This window comes from Conger conger, chromosome 16, assembly GCF_963514075.1.
Source record: "Conger conger chromosome 16, fConCon1.1, whole genome shotgun sequence".
Classification (NCBI taxonomy): Eukaryota; Metazoa; Chordata; class Actinopteri; order Anguilliformes; family Congridae; genus Conger; species Conger conger.
Window position 1 is genome coordinate 11,035,999 of NC_083775.1, and position 15,000 is coordinate 11,050,998.

Below are 15,000 nucleotides of genomic sequence, written 5' to 3' on the forward strand. Positions count from 1 at the left end.
AGCAACTGCAGCACAGGTTGGATCAGGTACAATTCACATGAAGGATCGGTCTACAGCTGTGAACATCAAGTCTAGTACATATGTAAATAGGTCAAGTCAGTAAAGCAATTACAGCACCGAGATAAATACAAAGGCAAATGTGAGAAAAATACAAGTACAAAAAGCTGACTAGAAGATTAAGACAGTTTGGCAGAGTGCAGGCCATCACATATTGGATATCTGCTGCCTCTTCCTATCACACTTGCACAGACATCCATCTCAAGTATTTTCGTCTTATAATTTGATTTTTGTATTACTTATCAAAAATATCGCCAATGAGCCGAGACAGTTTTCTCATTGCAAGATTTGCCAATGGGTTAAGGAGGTTTACAAGCAGCGACATAAAACAAGTTAATTTCTACCTGAGAGAAAAATATTTTTTTTTATAAGTCTCATTACAAGACTAAAACGGTAAAAAGACAGTGGTGTTGTCATCCCCGCTGGGCTGCTGGGCCCCTGACTGTGGGGCCCATCTGTGCAGACTCTGCCTCTCTTACCCAGCTTAGTGATGCCGATGTCCTGCAGGTCCTCCCAGGTGATGTCGGTGATGAACTCTATGTTCTCGTAGCCGTTGTGCATGAGGACCTGATAGTACTGACTCAGACCGATCAGAGATAGCCACTCAGCCAGGCTGCCCTGCAGGCAAACAGAGAAAATCTTACTAAGCATGTGTGTGATGTGTGTGTACAGTATGCATGTGTATGCGTGTGTGTGTGTGTGTGTGTGTGTGTGTCTGAGGTGTGTTTATACTCACAGGCTTGTGGTCAGGCAGTCCCTCAGTCATGCTCAGTTTGTTCATCTCTGATGTCATCTTCTTGCGGTGGCTAGGCTTGGTCACAGCAGTGGCTGTCTGATCCTGAAGAACACGCCCCTCTCCATAATCAGACTCAATACAGTGCAAGATCACTCCAAAACACACAAACACACACACATACACACACATGCACAAATACACCCACACAGAAAAGCTCACAAACACACACGCATACATTAAATAATACATAAACGTTATAAAGGTAATAAGGTTATAATTCCTAATAGTGAAAAATGCAGGACACAAAAACAACAAAATAAATACATTTAGCACAACTGACACAAGCACATTCAGGATTATTGTCGGTCGCTGCTTCATTACTGCACCATGACTGTCGTTTGCTGCTTCATTACTGCTCCATGACTGTCGTTTGCTGCTTCATTACTGCTCCATGACTGTCGTTTGCTGCTTCATTACTGCTCCATGACTGTCGTTTGCTGCTTCACTAACTGCGCTATGACTGATGAGTGCAGCCACGAGAAGAAGAGTCCTGGGTATGAGCTGGTCAACCAGCATGGCCAAGCTGCTCATAAAGCTGGTCTAGCTGGGTATGAGCTGGTCAACCAGCATGGCCAAGCTGCTCATAAAGCTGGTCTAGCTGGGTATGAGCTGGTCAACCAGCATGGCCAAGCTGCTCATAAAGCTGGTCTAGCTGGGTATGCGCTGGTCAACCAGCTAGTTCTGGCACCTTGTCTGAGCTGATAGTTCTTGTCTGAGCTGGTCAACCAGCAACCAGCTGTTTCAAAACAGCTTGACCTGGTCAAACCATGTCAAGCTGAGAGCAGGTCTGAACTGGTCAACCAGCTAAACCATGTCAAGCTGGGAGCTGGTCTGAACTGGTCAACCAGCTACCCGCTGTTTCAAAACCTAGCTTGAGCTGTTTCTTTCAACAGCACTTCCTCTTACAAACCAGCCAACAGGACAATTCCCACATTCTGGACTCCTGCTGGGAAATATATTGCCTTATGTAATAATGCCCGTCCATGACAAATGCTAGCAGACCAAGTGTAAAGCTGCTTCTGTCAGGCGGTAAGTCGCCTGTATATCAGCTTGCTTTGTATCGATTCTGTCCGGTTGTTCTTTGTCCTTCTCTGCTCAGTAAAAAAACATGTGAGGTGACTTCCCACACAGTTGCTGCGGCAACACCCTGGGCAGCTCATCCAAGCACTGTACCAAATGACAACTGACACAGGAACGTACACAGTCTACCAAACGACAGCTGACACAGGAACGTACACAGTCTGTACCAAACGACAGCTGACACAGGAACGTACACAGTCTGTACCAAACGACAGCTGACACAGGAACGTACACAGTCTGTACCAAACGACAGCTGACACAGGAACGTACGCAATCTGTACCAAATGACAGCTGACACAGGAACGTATGCAATCTGCACCAAATGACAGCTGACACACAAATGTACGCAGTCTGACAGCTCTGAAACAACTGCCGAAAACACGAGACATTTACAGCACACAGGGAGGCAAACGTGATTTCTTTTACCAATAACTCTCTCAATTTAAGCCTGCTCCAGGCCATCATACGGCCAAACTGTGCCGTTCGGACATCAACAGAAGGACGGCAGGCAAGTACACTTCTCTATAGTGTCACACTGACAAACCAAAATTCCCACGACTGGGGTGGAAACGGTTAGACTAAATCCTCGCACTTTCAATCCAAAAGGAAACAGTTCTGACATTTGGGGTCACTTGTACGCGCGTGTGAGGGGACGTGAGTGACATTGCCGCCCTGTCCATTCGGGGTGGGCTTACCTTCCCTTCAGGGGGACCCTCGCCCTTTCTCCCTGGGCCCGCGTCCCCGTACGCTTGCTCGTGGAAAGGACAGCTGGAGGAGCCCTGGATCCGCGGAGAGGAGCCTGCCGAACACACGCAGACGTTATCCCTGACCACACACGCACACTGGCCTCACGTCTCTCCTGTCTCCCTCTGGTGCTGCCATATGGCTCAGGGAAAAGGTGACTGAGTATGAAAATTCTCCCCAAGCATTATGGGTATTGTAGTTTTATGAGCCAACTGAGAAAACACTCCAGGGTGTGCCAGCAAACAGAGGTCAATACCTGTTAATGACTGTGTGTGACAGAGGGGGTGTTTGTGATTGCGTGTGTGTGCATATGTGTGTTTGTGTGTGTGTGAGTGTGTGTGCATGTGCGTGCACCTGTATGTTGTCTGAGTTTGTGGAGGTGGGTAACCAAGAAAATGCGTGCACATATACGTGTGTGCGTATATGTGTGCATGTCTGTGTGCTGCATGCGTGTGTGTGTGAGTGTGTGTGTGTGTGTGTGTGTGTGTGTGTGTGAGTGTGTGTGTGTGTGTGTGTGTGTGCATATGAATGTGTGTGTCGGTGGTGGTGAGGAGGTCAGTGTAACAATCACACTACAGTCAGACACTAGACTGCACAGATTGCTGTACGTGTGTGAGCCCCACTGTACCTGTTGACAGCTCCACAGACTTGGACTGCTCCAGCAGGTGCTCCTTAGCCTTGGCAGACTGGGACAGCACAGTGGCCAAGAGCTGCAGCCAAAAACAGCAAGAGAGTGAGCCGTGATCCAGCCAATCACACGAGAGCGAGCATTACTGCAGCCAATCAGAAGAGAGTGAGCATTACAGCAGCCAATAACAAGAGTGAGCATTACTGCAGCCAATCAGAAGAGAGTGAACATTACTGCAGCCAATCAGGAGAGTGAGCATTACTGCAGCCAATAACAAGAGTGAGCATTACTGCAGCCAATCAGAAGAGAGTGAGCATTAATTTATTTTTTTATTAGCCAGCCTTTGTATGTATATTTAATAATATTTAATAATGAGAATAATTTTTTCTAAATCTCCATAACATGATGTGAAGAAAGAAACTGTGTTTTCACCCCAATTTTTCTTTTTAAAAGAGAGTGAGCATTAATGCAGCCAATCACAAACCTCAAAATCCCAACCCAGGGCAGCTTTCTGGCTGGCCAGCAGAGGGCACCAGAGAAACAGCGCTTTCCTTATTTACATTTTACTAATTTAGCAGACACTTTTAATCCAAAGCAATTTACGAGTGCATAAGCTCCTCTACATGCGAAAAAGCATCAAATACATGAACAGCAAAACCCGCATGTAGGGCATCAACAGAAACAACGGTCATAGTAAATGCGTTTCATGAGCTTTTTGTAAAGGCGTGTTTACCTTGACCCCCTCCGCCTGAGCGTGTAGCACGTTAGCGCTCTGCCCGCTCCCCGCCGACCGGCCGCTGGTCGCGCTGCTCGTGCTGCCCCCGCTGCTGCGGTCCCCCCCTGGAACACAAGAGCGCCCCCCCACCGTGGCCCCACGGAGACGCGTCAGACCAGCGTTGGCCCCTAGCCGCGCCACCACCGACCCCACACACTGTAATGCACTGGAGTCACATCACACAGGACAACACACCCAGACTGAATGAGTGAGTGAGTGAGTGAGTGAGTGAGTGAGATGGGGGAGGGAGGGACACACAGGCCCAGACACCGGTGCCAGGGAGGGAGGGGGGGGGGAGGGGGGGAGAGCAGTCCTCTTTAGGCCTCACAGGGCTGGAGATGGCTCGGGGATCATGGCGTTTAACTCGGGGGCCTGGGGATGGTCCTCTAGACAGCGGGACAGGAGGCTGCCCGGCTGTTACCTGCTAGGGGTTTGCGCAGGACCCAAATCTCCTCGCTGCCGCCGCCCTGGGGGCCAGTGTTGAGGGTGGGGGAGCCGTGCGGGCTGCACTCGGAGCCGCGGGAACCTTCAATACAGAACCAAGCGTTAACGAGGCAGGGGCCCCGCGGCCCTCCTGCTCCCCCGTCACACCCAGAACCGTCCCAGCATGCTCCGCTACGCAGTGTGGGGGAGGGGGGGGGGGGCGCTGGGGGTGGTGTGGGCAGTGGGGGGCGGGAGCAGAACAGGGTGGGGTTTCGCTCTCTAACGAGGGAGTTGGGGGGGGGGGGGGGGGGTTGGGGGCGGATGCTGGGGTCGTCCTCCAATCAGGGCCACCTGGCTGTTACCTTGGCAACAGGCTCACATAGATCTGTGTGCAGCTGTCTCTGAAACCATATATAAATGCACGTATGTATATTATATATGCACAAATATACACACATGCATCTATATATACACTATATCACATGTATTAAGCATACAATCATATAGTCAAACATGAATACATTAATAAAATGCATGTGTGTACATATATATCGCATACACCTAAAAAACATACATATATATAAAACGGACATATATAATATATATGCACAATACATCCATATATATTTATATATGTGTAAATACTGATGTATGAGCTGCAGTGCATTACAAGAACTTATTTCAGGTATTATAATGGAGAGTGTAGATGTGTGTGTGCAGGTGTGCAGGCACCTGCACACACATCCTTACCTTCAGCGCAATGCTACCCTGCTCTGCCTTGCAGGACGTCCCTCGTGGAGAGACACAGGGACCAGACCTGGGCCAAAGCATTCTCTAGCCCTCTGGAGAGCAGGTTTCTCGGAACGTTCTAGTAACTCCGTTGCTTTCAATTAGCAGCATTAGTCGAGTTAAAAACATTCTAATTCCGCACCTTAAAGGGTCACACTACTTTTACCCCTTTGCGGCTACTGCAAGTTTAAAGAAACACCTGTTTTTTTTTTCACCGGAACTCAGAACAAAATTCTTCTTTCACGTTACTCTACCCTACATTTTTGGTAAAATAAATAAATAAATAAATAAATCAATAAAAATCTGTAGACGTGTTTTTATCAGCATCAAAAGAGTAGTTGGAGAAGACATTTGCCCCAGGTCTGTCTCTGTCAAAACTGTTTGGGCTGTTTGCATTCAGTGGAGCCATCTTTCAAGTCTGTCTTTTATAAACCTCAAATCTGATCTGGCAAACCTTCATCCACAGTGCGTCACACTGTACTATAATGGGGCTGACCTGGCAACCCCCACACTGCAGGACCGTCTCCTGAGGTACGCAGATTTGACAGATGAACGTTATTTTTTTTTTGTACTGTGATAGAAGAGTTTGGAATTCAGCAAAGATCCATTGTTTCAAACATTCAATTGCATTTTTTTTTTGTGTTTTCCAGTCGGAAATTTGGATATGTTACTGAATAAAAAAATAATCATATTTAAACCTTGAGGCTGCCGAGGTCCGCACATAGCGCTCTATACAGGTATGTACCTGGGGAGAGAGTTCTGCAGGTTTCACTGCCCACCAAGATAGGGAAAATACACCAGAATACTCCAAATAGAAACCTCAAAGGACTGCCATGAAACCATGGTTTAAATGTCCTCAGAAAGACATGTAGACATTTCATATCTCAAATCAAGAATCGAGAAGATTTCCTTTCTGTTCAGACAAATTGGGCTGAAATTGAACCGACTGCAAAATCCGATAAGAACATAACAGCCATTCCTAGCAGTTAATTTCCTGAGCTGGCTAAAGCAACATGGATTGGACCCCAACCCAACTTAAACACAAGAATGTACACAGCACCCCCTCCAGAGCTGGAGTTAAACCTGCAGCCACAGCACCCCCTCCAGGAATGCAGGCAAGTCTGATCGCCTTGTTCTGGGATCATTTAACTGGACTGGCACCCTAGCCGTCACATGACCACAAATCCTCCAATGAGCACACAAGGGAGTCACACAACCCTGTCTGAGTTCATTCTGCCCAACCTCTCTCCAGCATGCACACATACAGCTGCGTTTCAAACCACTGCCATTTTTATCCACCATTAACCGTATGATTACAGCCAGGGTGTAATAGCACTTACGGGCGCCTTCGTGCTCCGTTCAGGAAATGAAACAATAGAAATAATGACAATGGGGAAATAAAGAACCAATAAACAACAATAAGCAGTGAGAAAATAATTTCTGCTCAAAAAAAAAAATAGAAACTTGAAGGAATGTGACACTTGCGGGTCTGTGTGTTTAGAGAGCATGCTTTTGGAAGTTTTGGAGTAACAGCCTCAAATGGTGAAATCGACAGCCTCTCTAGCTGAGAGAGTTAGAGTGACAGCTGTGCCCAAAGATTATGCACCATTATACTTATTTCCTCCCCAAATATTTGTGGACTATTCACTTCTTTTACACATCCCTTCAAATTTTGCATATTATAATAATAATAATAATAATAATAATACAGAAATAAGAGGCTGTGTCAGGCTTGTACCTTGTCCACAGAGTAGCTCTTCTGGGGAGATCGAGGGCCTGCTATAGCCAAAGGAAGTGAAAAGTGGCTGATGGGAATGTTTTGGCGGAGGTGGCGGTGGTGGTAGGATATGAAACTGAGGGTACGAGTCCCCGTTCACCAGGACCGCGGCCCCGGGGCCACACGCGGGCACATAGAGCCGTATCTTTTCATACTGTTGGGGACAAATGACCGCATTCCATGAACCTACAGACACGCACAACGACCACAAAAACAACAACGAGGAGGAGGACGACGACGACGACAACAAAAAACAACAAAGAAGAAACACATACGTAAGAGAGGGGAAACAAACCAAAGTAAACTTAAAGTAAATAAGCAAAAGGAGTTAAACATGCGGATAAGTCATTTCCATCTCCTGTCTGGAGGCAAACACGGTACTATCAGGCACACTGGTTTGTGCTTTATAGAGATATTATGAGCCATGGCTGTAAATGATCACACACATATATATATATATATATTTATATGGACATATATATTTCAGCTCATGTAGCTCATGTACAAAGCAGGGGGAATGGAAACAATATGGATGTAACTGGGCTGGAAACTCAGTGTCTATGAATATTCATCAGTACTCATGAGTATCCATCAGTGCTCATTAATATTAATCAGTACTCATGAGTATCCAGCAGGGCTCATTAATATTTGTAAGTACTCATGAGTATCCATCAGTGCTCATTAATATTCATAAGTACTCATGAGTATCCATCAGGACTCATTAATATCCATCAGTATGCATGAGTATCCATCAGTATTCATTAATATTCATCAGTGCTCATGAGTATCTATCAGCATGTGTGAAAATTCATTAGTATTCATCAATACTCATGAGTATTCGTCAAGACTACCCGTCAGTACTCACGACTCTTCCTGCATGTAATCCCTGTGAGGGCAGGAGACTAAAGGAAAAACTGGGCTAAATCTTTTTAAATCTTTCAGAAAACGGAGAACAGACTGGGCCAGAACACCGTGTGTATGTCTGTGTGTGTGTGTGTGTGTACGTGTGTGCTCATGACAGCTTCACCTCAGCAGTCACATTACCGTGTAACAGTAACAGTGTGTGAGATGTGACTCATGTCACACCACGCGGACAGCGGCGTGACCTTTCGTTTTCCAGCAGGGGGCTCCCCATATCCGAATCGGTCTTCTTCTACAGTTAAAACGATGCCAGTGTTATACCTCCAAACAGGTACAAGAGGAAGACAAATCAACTTTAGTGAGGAAAGTGTGATCTGAAGTGCTGAATCATGGAGAGGAAGTGACACACAGCGCGGGACACAGGGACGGAAGTGGCGGGTTTGGGACAGCGCACAGTGACAGCAGTGACTTGCACGAGACAGAGTACAGGCAGCAGTAGCGTCTGGAGTGGAGCAGCAGTGGGTGAAGCGTTGAGGTGACCGCTGGATCTGACAGGGAAGTTTAACCCTCACGACCCCCCCCGCTCCAAAACCACCCCGAAACCCCCTCTCCCTGGGGTCTGCCTAGGCTCCTCAACCCCGGCTTTGGAGCTTTCGCTGTAAATCAGCTCTTAATTAACCAGTGAAAGGAGCTGATTAAACACTGAACACAGTTGACTTTCCTTGAACCGCGCTCGTCATTTTGATGTACTCCAACATCAGAGCACGGTTGCTTGGCAACACACTTTCCCACGCAAAAGAACTTACAGCCATACGAATGCTTTCAGAACCAACCAATCAGAATGCCCCTGATGATCGTGCAATGTACTACATATCAAAATGCATAATTCAAAACACAAGGTAGTGAGCACTCAAACATATAAGGTTGAGTGCTGTCAATTTATAAAATTTCTTATTTGCAATCAATTTCACTGTTTTCATTTAATTGCGACAAAACACATATTTAATTGCACTTTGGAATGACTTTTTCAGCATTGTATTTGTAATAAAATATTAAGATGAGACAAACTGAAATCACAAACAATCCATGACGATTCAGATATTTTTTTAAAGGCTAAGCACCAGAAAATTAAAAAAATTAAGTACAGCAGCCAAATGGCAGCTCAAAAAAATGAACTACAGCAGCCTTTTTTATGATTCACAGCGTTTAAAAGCATAATTTTATTGACAGAAAGGCAAGAAATAAGCCCTAAAAAGATGTCAAATGCTTACTGTTTGCACCTGTGTGTTTTGACCACAGCTGATCCTTAGTTAATCCAACAGCCCTTACAGTTTCAATTTAACTAGTTTCTCAATGTCACACATTTCATGTGTTTGTGAAGTAACTATACATCACATGGGTAATGAATATATTGGGTCGGCATGTGCTATCGGCAGAACATCCATCAAACCAAGGCCACTACATTACCCAGACAGCACTGCGTAGCAATCCATTTGGCGATAGCCATGGACGATTTGTTAGAGGGGGTCTGATTGATAGGCTTCCAGCGATTTGTATATTATTTCCCCAAAAAATAAAAAAGCCATATTTCCACTTACCGAGAGTGTTATCTATCTATCCATTTCACCCGAAAATAAAATAAAGCTACATTTCCACTTACGCAGAATGCTCTTTTCTTGAACTGCTGGACCTCTACAGTGTCAATATTTGTTGCGCTCAAATTGCCAACAATTTACATTAGAAAAACTCACCAGCAGCTTCTTTACATCACATATTGAAAATGATATTGACCTTGTTAGGTATGGTTCTATTGAAAACTAAAATAATTCATCAAAGCACACCCATAATCTGGGGGGCAACATATAGCAACACAAACTGCCTCTATAGCAACACACACTGCCCATATAGCAGCACACACTGCCCCTATAGCAACACACCCAGCCTCTGTAGCAAAACACACTGCCCATATAGCAGCACACACTGCCCCTATAGCAACACACCCAGCCTCTATAGCAGCACACACTGCCCATATAGCAACACACACTGCCCATATAGCAGCACACACTGCCTCTATAGCAGCACACACTGCCCAGATAGCAACACACACTGCCCCTATAGCAACATACACTGCCCCATAGCAGCACACACTACCCCTATAGCAACACACCCTGCCTCTATAGCAACATACACTGCCCCATAGCAGCACACACTACCCCTATAGCAACACACCCTGCCTCTATAGCAACACACCCTGCCTCTATAGCAACACACACTACCCCTATAGCAACACACACTGCCCCATAGTAATACACACTGCCCAAATAGCAGCACACATGGCCTCTACAGCAGCACACACTGCCCCATAGGTACACACACTGCCCCTATAGCAAAACACACTGCCCATATAGCAACACACACTGCCCCTATAGCAACACACACTGCCCATATAGCAACACACACTGCCCATATAGCTGCACACACTGCCCCTATAGCAACATACACTGCCCCATAGCAGCACACACTGCCCCTATGTACCTTTTTGACACTCCACTGGGGAGTTCCCTTTTCAGTGCTCCGCCCAGTCTGTCCATGTGACAGATCTGACGTTCCCCAAGTCCATATCTGCTCCTCTGATTGGCTGTTCCTCTCCTTACTTACCTGCATTGATTTTCCAGGCTGTCATAGGGTAGTGAACTCCTGGTTTATCTAACCGGCTGAATAAAGGTGAATTACAACCCCCCCCCCCCCCCCAACCCAACTGCACACCTGCCCTCCTGCCCCACCACTACTGCACACCTGCCCTCTTGCTGATCACCTCCACCAAGCTGGAGGGGAAGTAGCCCACTCTGTCATTTCCTGTGCGGTTGTCATGGATACAGCCCTTCCATCGCCCATCCTGGTGTTGCTCCAGCACCTTCAGGCAAACACAAAGGGTAAAACATACAGCGTAAAAATATAACAATGTTGAAATTCAATCTGGTCAGTCAAATAACTTGAAGCAAAATAAAATGCAAAAAGTTTCCTTTCATTTCAGTCGAATAACCTACACATAGCAAACATACGACCAACAGTGCCCTCTACTGGCACGGATTATAATACAGCACGACAGCACTCCAACAGCAGTCGTTGCAATTGTAACACACCATTGAAATATCCTCAGAGCTCTTTCAGTTCCCAGTTGGTCTACAAAACAGTGGGAGGGGGTTGTTGAATTTCCATGTGGCACTAAAGATGTGACAGAACTTCTGTCAGCTGCAATGATCAATGACAAGCCAAGAGTGATACTCTTGGCTTGTCCTCATTACAGAATAGTGCACCAAAAGTAAACCAGAAGCCAGAAATATTTTAGAGACTACTTTATAAAACTGTACTATCTATTCAATGACAACAATACACATTTCATACAAGGAAGCAATCAGTATTAATTGAGCAAGTGTAAGTCCGCTAAATAAAGCTATATTTCTTAGTTGGAGTGCTATCTATCCATCCAGATCTATCCAACCATTGAAAAAGTACTTTCTACCTGAAGTATGCCAACTGTGCGCATCCAAGTCTCAACCAAAGCATGGCAGTATTCTGCAGTGTGAGCTATGTTTCGATCAGTGCTAGCGATCAGTGCTTGGCTTGCTTATAGAAACGTCGACACTGGACCCCAGAATACAGGCATGCTTCAGTACTTCGGTAGAAAGTCCTTTTCGATGAAACCACGGACAACAAGGTCTGTGACTGTGTCATTATTTTTTGAAAGAGAAATTGCTTTTGAACTTTACTAGAGTAAATGCTTACCACCTTCACTGCCACAGAAATGGTCCCGTTTAAGGCCTGTTGTATCAAGGTGAGCAGCAGTGGATATCTCAAAAACGATATTAATCTTTTTTTGGGTGACCTGCCCCTTTAAGTGAGTGTTGATTCAGTAGGTGTAATTGGGGTGTGAGAAAAGTGGGAGTTAAAGGATAGTTCTCTCTAAGTGTAGTGGAAGTTATTGCAGGGAGAAGTTGGGAGTGGGTGTTAGTTTATCGAGTGTTAGTGCGGTGGGAGTAAGTGAGCTGTTGCCCAGAGACTCACTGTGATGACGTCGCCTGCTTTGATATTCAGGCTGGTGAGGTCATAGTTGTTGCAGTAATCCTTCAGTGCTCTCACCTGCAGTGCTGCAGAGGCGTCTGTGGGGAGACGGAGAGAGGACTAGATACACAAAGATATACACCCGCTAACTGCCACGCTCAACCGCTAACAGCCACGCTCAACCGCTAACAGCCACGCTCAACCACTAACTGCCACGCTCAACCACTAACCGCCACGCTCAACCACTAACCGCCACGCTCAACCACTAATTGCCACGCTCAACCACTAACCGCCACGCTCAACTGCCACGCTCAACCACTAATTGCCATGCTCAACCCCCATGCTCAACCACTAACTGCCACGCTCAACCACTAACCGCCACGCTCAACCACTAACAGCCACGCTCAACCACTAACCGCCACGCTCAACCGCTAACAGCCACGCTCAACCGCTAACAGCCACGCTCAACTGCTAACAGCCACGCTCAACCACTAACTGCCACACTCAACCGCCGCGCTCAACCGCTAACCGCCACGCTCAACTGCTATCTGCCACACTCAACCGGCACATTCAACCACTAACAGCCACGCTAAACTGCTAACCGGCACACTCAACCGCTAACAGCCACGCTCAACCGCGAACGGCCATTCTCAACCGCTAACAGCCACAAACAACTGCTCACTACTGCTTACAACTCCTCAAAAAGCAGTCTCGACTGCTCGAAACCGCTGACAACAGTTTAAACCTGCTCACGACGGCTTACAACCACTCACAAGCTTAGAGCCACACACTGCCACTGACAATCACCCACAACTGCTTAAAACTGCTCACAAGCCCTCAACAGTCTCAGCCCTGCCCGCATCTGTGGGTCTCTGGCACAGAGGCACAGTCTTCATTATGTATATGCATTTCCTGGAGGTCTGTGGGAAGGGAGCGCATTAAATTATTCCAAATATTCTGTAAAAGTGCCCTGCACTATCAATGAAAAAAGGATAATATAAGGTACTGAGCTGTCAGCAATTCATCACAGTAATGGTGGACCCACCCGATAAAAGGTGCAAAGCAAAAAAAAGCAAAAAAAAAAAAAAAGGATAATTTATACATGAGCCCTAAACCAAAGCCAAGACAGACCGGAACAGTGGAAGAATGTGACAAGGCTCAGTGCAATGAATGGATTTGCTGTACAACAGGCCACGCCTGTCCACCTCAGGCTCTCAGTGCCAGGACAGACACTATATCGCCCAGCAATTTCCGGAAAAGTCTTGTTTATTACAATGAATGTTAGACATCAATAAAACATGCTGTCATGGATCCAATCTGGTTAGCTAACATGCGGTATTTGACGAGAGGTCCTTAGCCGAGCTTCATCTCCTCACATGTTATTCTGATTTATAAGAATGCATTTCTAATTTCTCTCCTTTATAGGAATGCATTTCTAATCTCTCTCTGTCTTTCTCTCTCTCTCCCAGTCCCTCTCTTTCTCTCTCCCTCACTCTCTCTTTCAGTTTTCAATTCAATTCAATTTGATTTATTGGAATGACAAAACACTATATTTTGTATTGCCAGAGCATACAGCATAAAAAAGAACATAAATCTGATATCAAAGAAAAAAACCCCCAGTGTACATCAAAGACTATAAACAAGAACTTTTGTTTGATTGGGGATTTAGAAATACTAAGAGAAAGTGTGTTTATTATTCTTTCTCTCTCCCTCTCTCCCTCACGCTCTCTCCCTCCCTCCCTCCTTCTCTCTCCCTACCTCCCTCTCTCTCTCCCTCTCTCTATCTCTCTCTCCCTCACTCCCTCTCTCTCTCTCCCTCCCTCCCTCTCTCTATCTATCTCTCTCTCTCCCTCTCTCTCTCCCTCCCTCTCTCGCTCTCTCCTTCCCTCCCTCTCTCCTTCCCTCTCTCTCTCTCTCTCTCTCTCTCTCTCTCTCTCTCCCTCCCTCCCTCACCTCGCAGTAGTTGTTTGATCTCCTTGCTGGCCTGGGTGGTGGTAAACTGATACACGATGTCCAGGGCCGTCTGGTTGTATGTGTTCCTCACGGCAGCATTGATGCCACTCTGCGGGTGAAAGGTCAAGCGGTCACAAGTCAGGGGTCAGAGGTCAAAGATCATGGCAGAATATCAGCTCATAATGCGTATTAGACCCCCGGAACCCCCTGGGTGTGTCCCAGTACTCAAAACAATCTATCCTCCTTTCCTCCACTCATCACGTACTTCCAGACAGGAGGAGGAGAAGAGTGAAAGAAACAAGGATGCGTTTTTTCGGGCACTGGGACGCAGCCCTCGTCTCTCTCTCCCACCAGGTAGCAGGTGCATTTGCCCTCCACACCCACAGGGGGCACTCACGTCCAGCAGCAGGCGAACTGCCTCCGTTTTTCCACAAAGCGCTGCTTCGTGGAGGGCCGTGCCCGCCTTGGTCTGCCTGTTGATGTCGATGCCGGCCTGGATCAGCAACCTGTAGACACCACCGCACATTAACACCACGGTCAGCAGGGGGCAGCACTGAGATGCCACACCAGCAACTGAAGCCTGAGGCCATCCAAAACAGTTGACTTTCCTACTATTGACTATACAAGTTACACTCAGTGAGCACTTTATTTAGTAGATGTATATTTTTTAGCCCATCCGCAGGTTTGATGTGTTGTGTGTTCAGAGATTCTCTTCTGCATACTTCTGTTGTAATGTGTGGTTATTTGTGTTACTGTCACCTTCCTGTCAGCTTTGACCAGTCTGGCCCTTCTCCTCTGATCTCTCCAAACAACGCATTTTTGCCTGCAGAACTGCTGCTCACAGGATTTTATTTGCTATTCGCACCATTCTCTGCAAGCCCTAGAGAATGTTGTGCATGAAAATCCCAGGAGATCAGCAATTTCTGAGACTCAAACTACTGTCTGGCACCAACAATCATTCCACCACGGTGGTTGATTTTTCCTAATTCTGATGGATAAAGTGCTCAGTGAGTGTATATGCAACTTGTATACTCTAATTGTACATTACATTACAT

At 46.4% G+C, this 15,000-nt stretch overlaps 1 protein-coding gene across 1 annotated transcript in view; it reads right to left on the reverse strand.

The window, feature by feature from the left end:
* LOC133114729 (caskin-1-like) overlaps window positions 1–15,000 on the reverse strand; it is a 67,969-nt gene that overhangs the window by 5,047 nt on the left and 47,922 nt on the right. The window contains exons 7-17 of the mRNA XM_061224318.1: window positions 14,343–14,451; window positions 13,946–14,054; window positions 11,996–12,090; window positions 10,727–10,844; window positions 7,031–7,255; window positions 4,502–4,606; window positions 4,039–4,145; window positions 3,306–3,387; window positions 2,629–2,732; window positions 794–895; window positions 537–675 (exon numbers count right to left, since the gene is read on the reverse strand). Of these exons, the coding sequence (XP_061080302.1) occupies window positions 537–675; window positions 794–895; window positions 2,629–2,732; window positions 3,306–3,387; window positions 4,039–4,145; window positions 4,502–4,606; window positions 7,031–7,255; window positions 10,727–10,844; window positions 11,996–12,090; window positions 13,946–14,054; window positions 14,343–14,451 (1,295 nt within the window). The remainder of the gene's footprint in view (window positions 1–536; window positions 676–793; window positions 896–2,628; window positions 2,733–3,305; window positions 3,388–4,038; window positions 4,146–4,501; window positions 4,607–7,030; window positions 7,256–10,726; window positions 10,845–11,995; window positions 12,091–13,945; window positions 14,055–14,342; window positions 14,452–15,000) is intronic.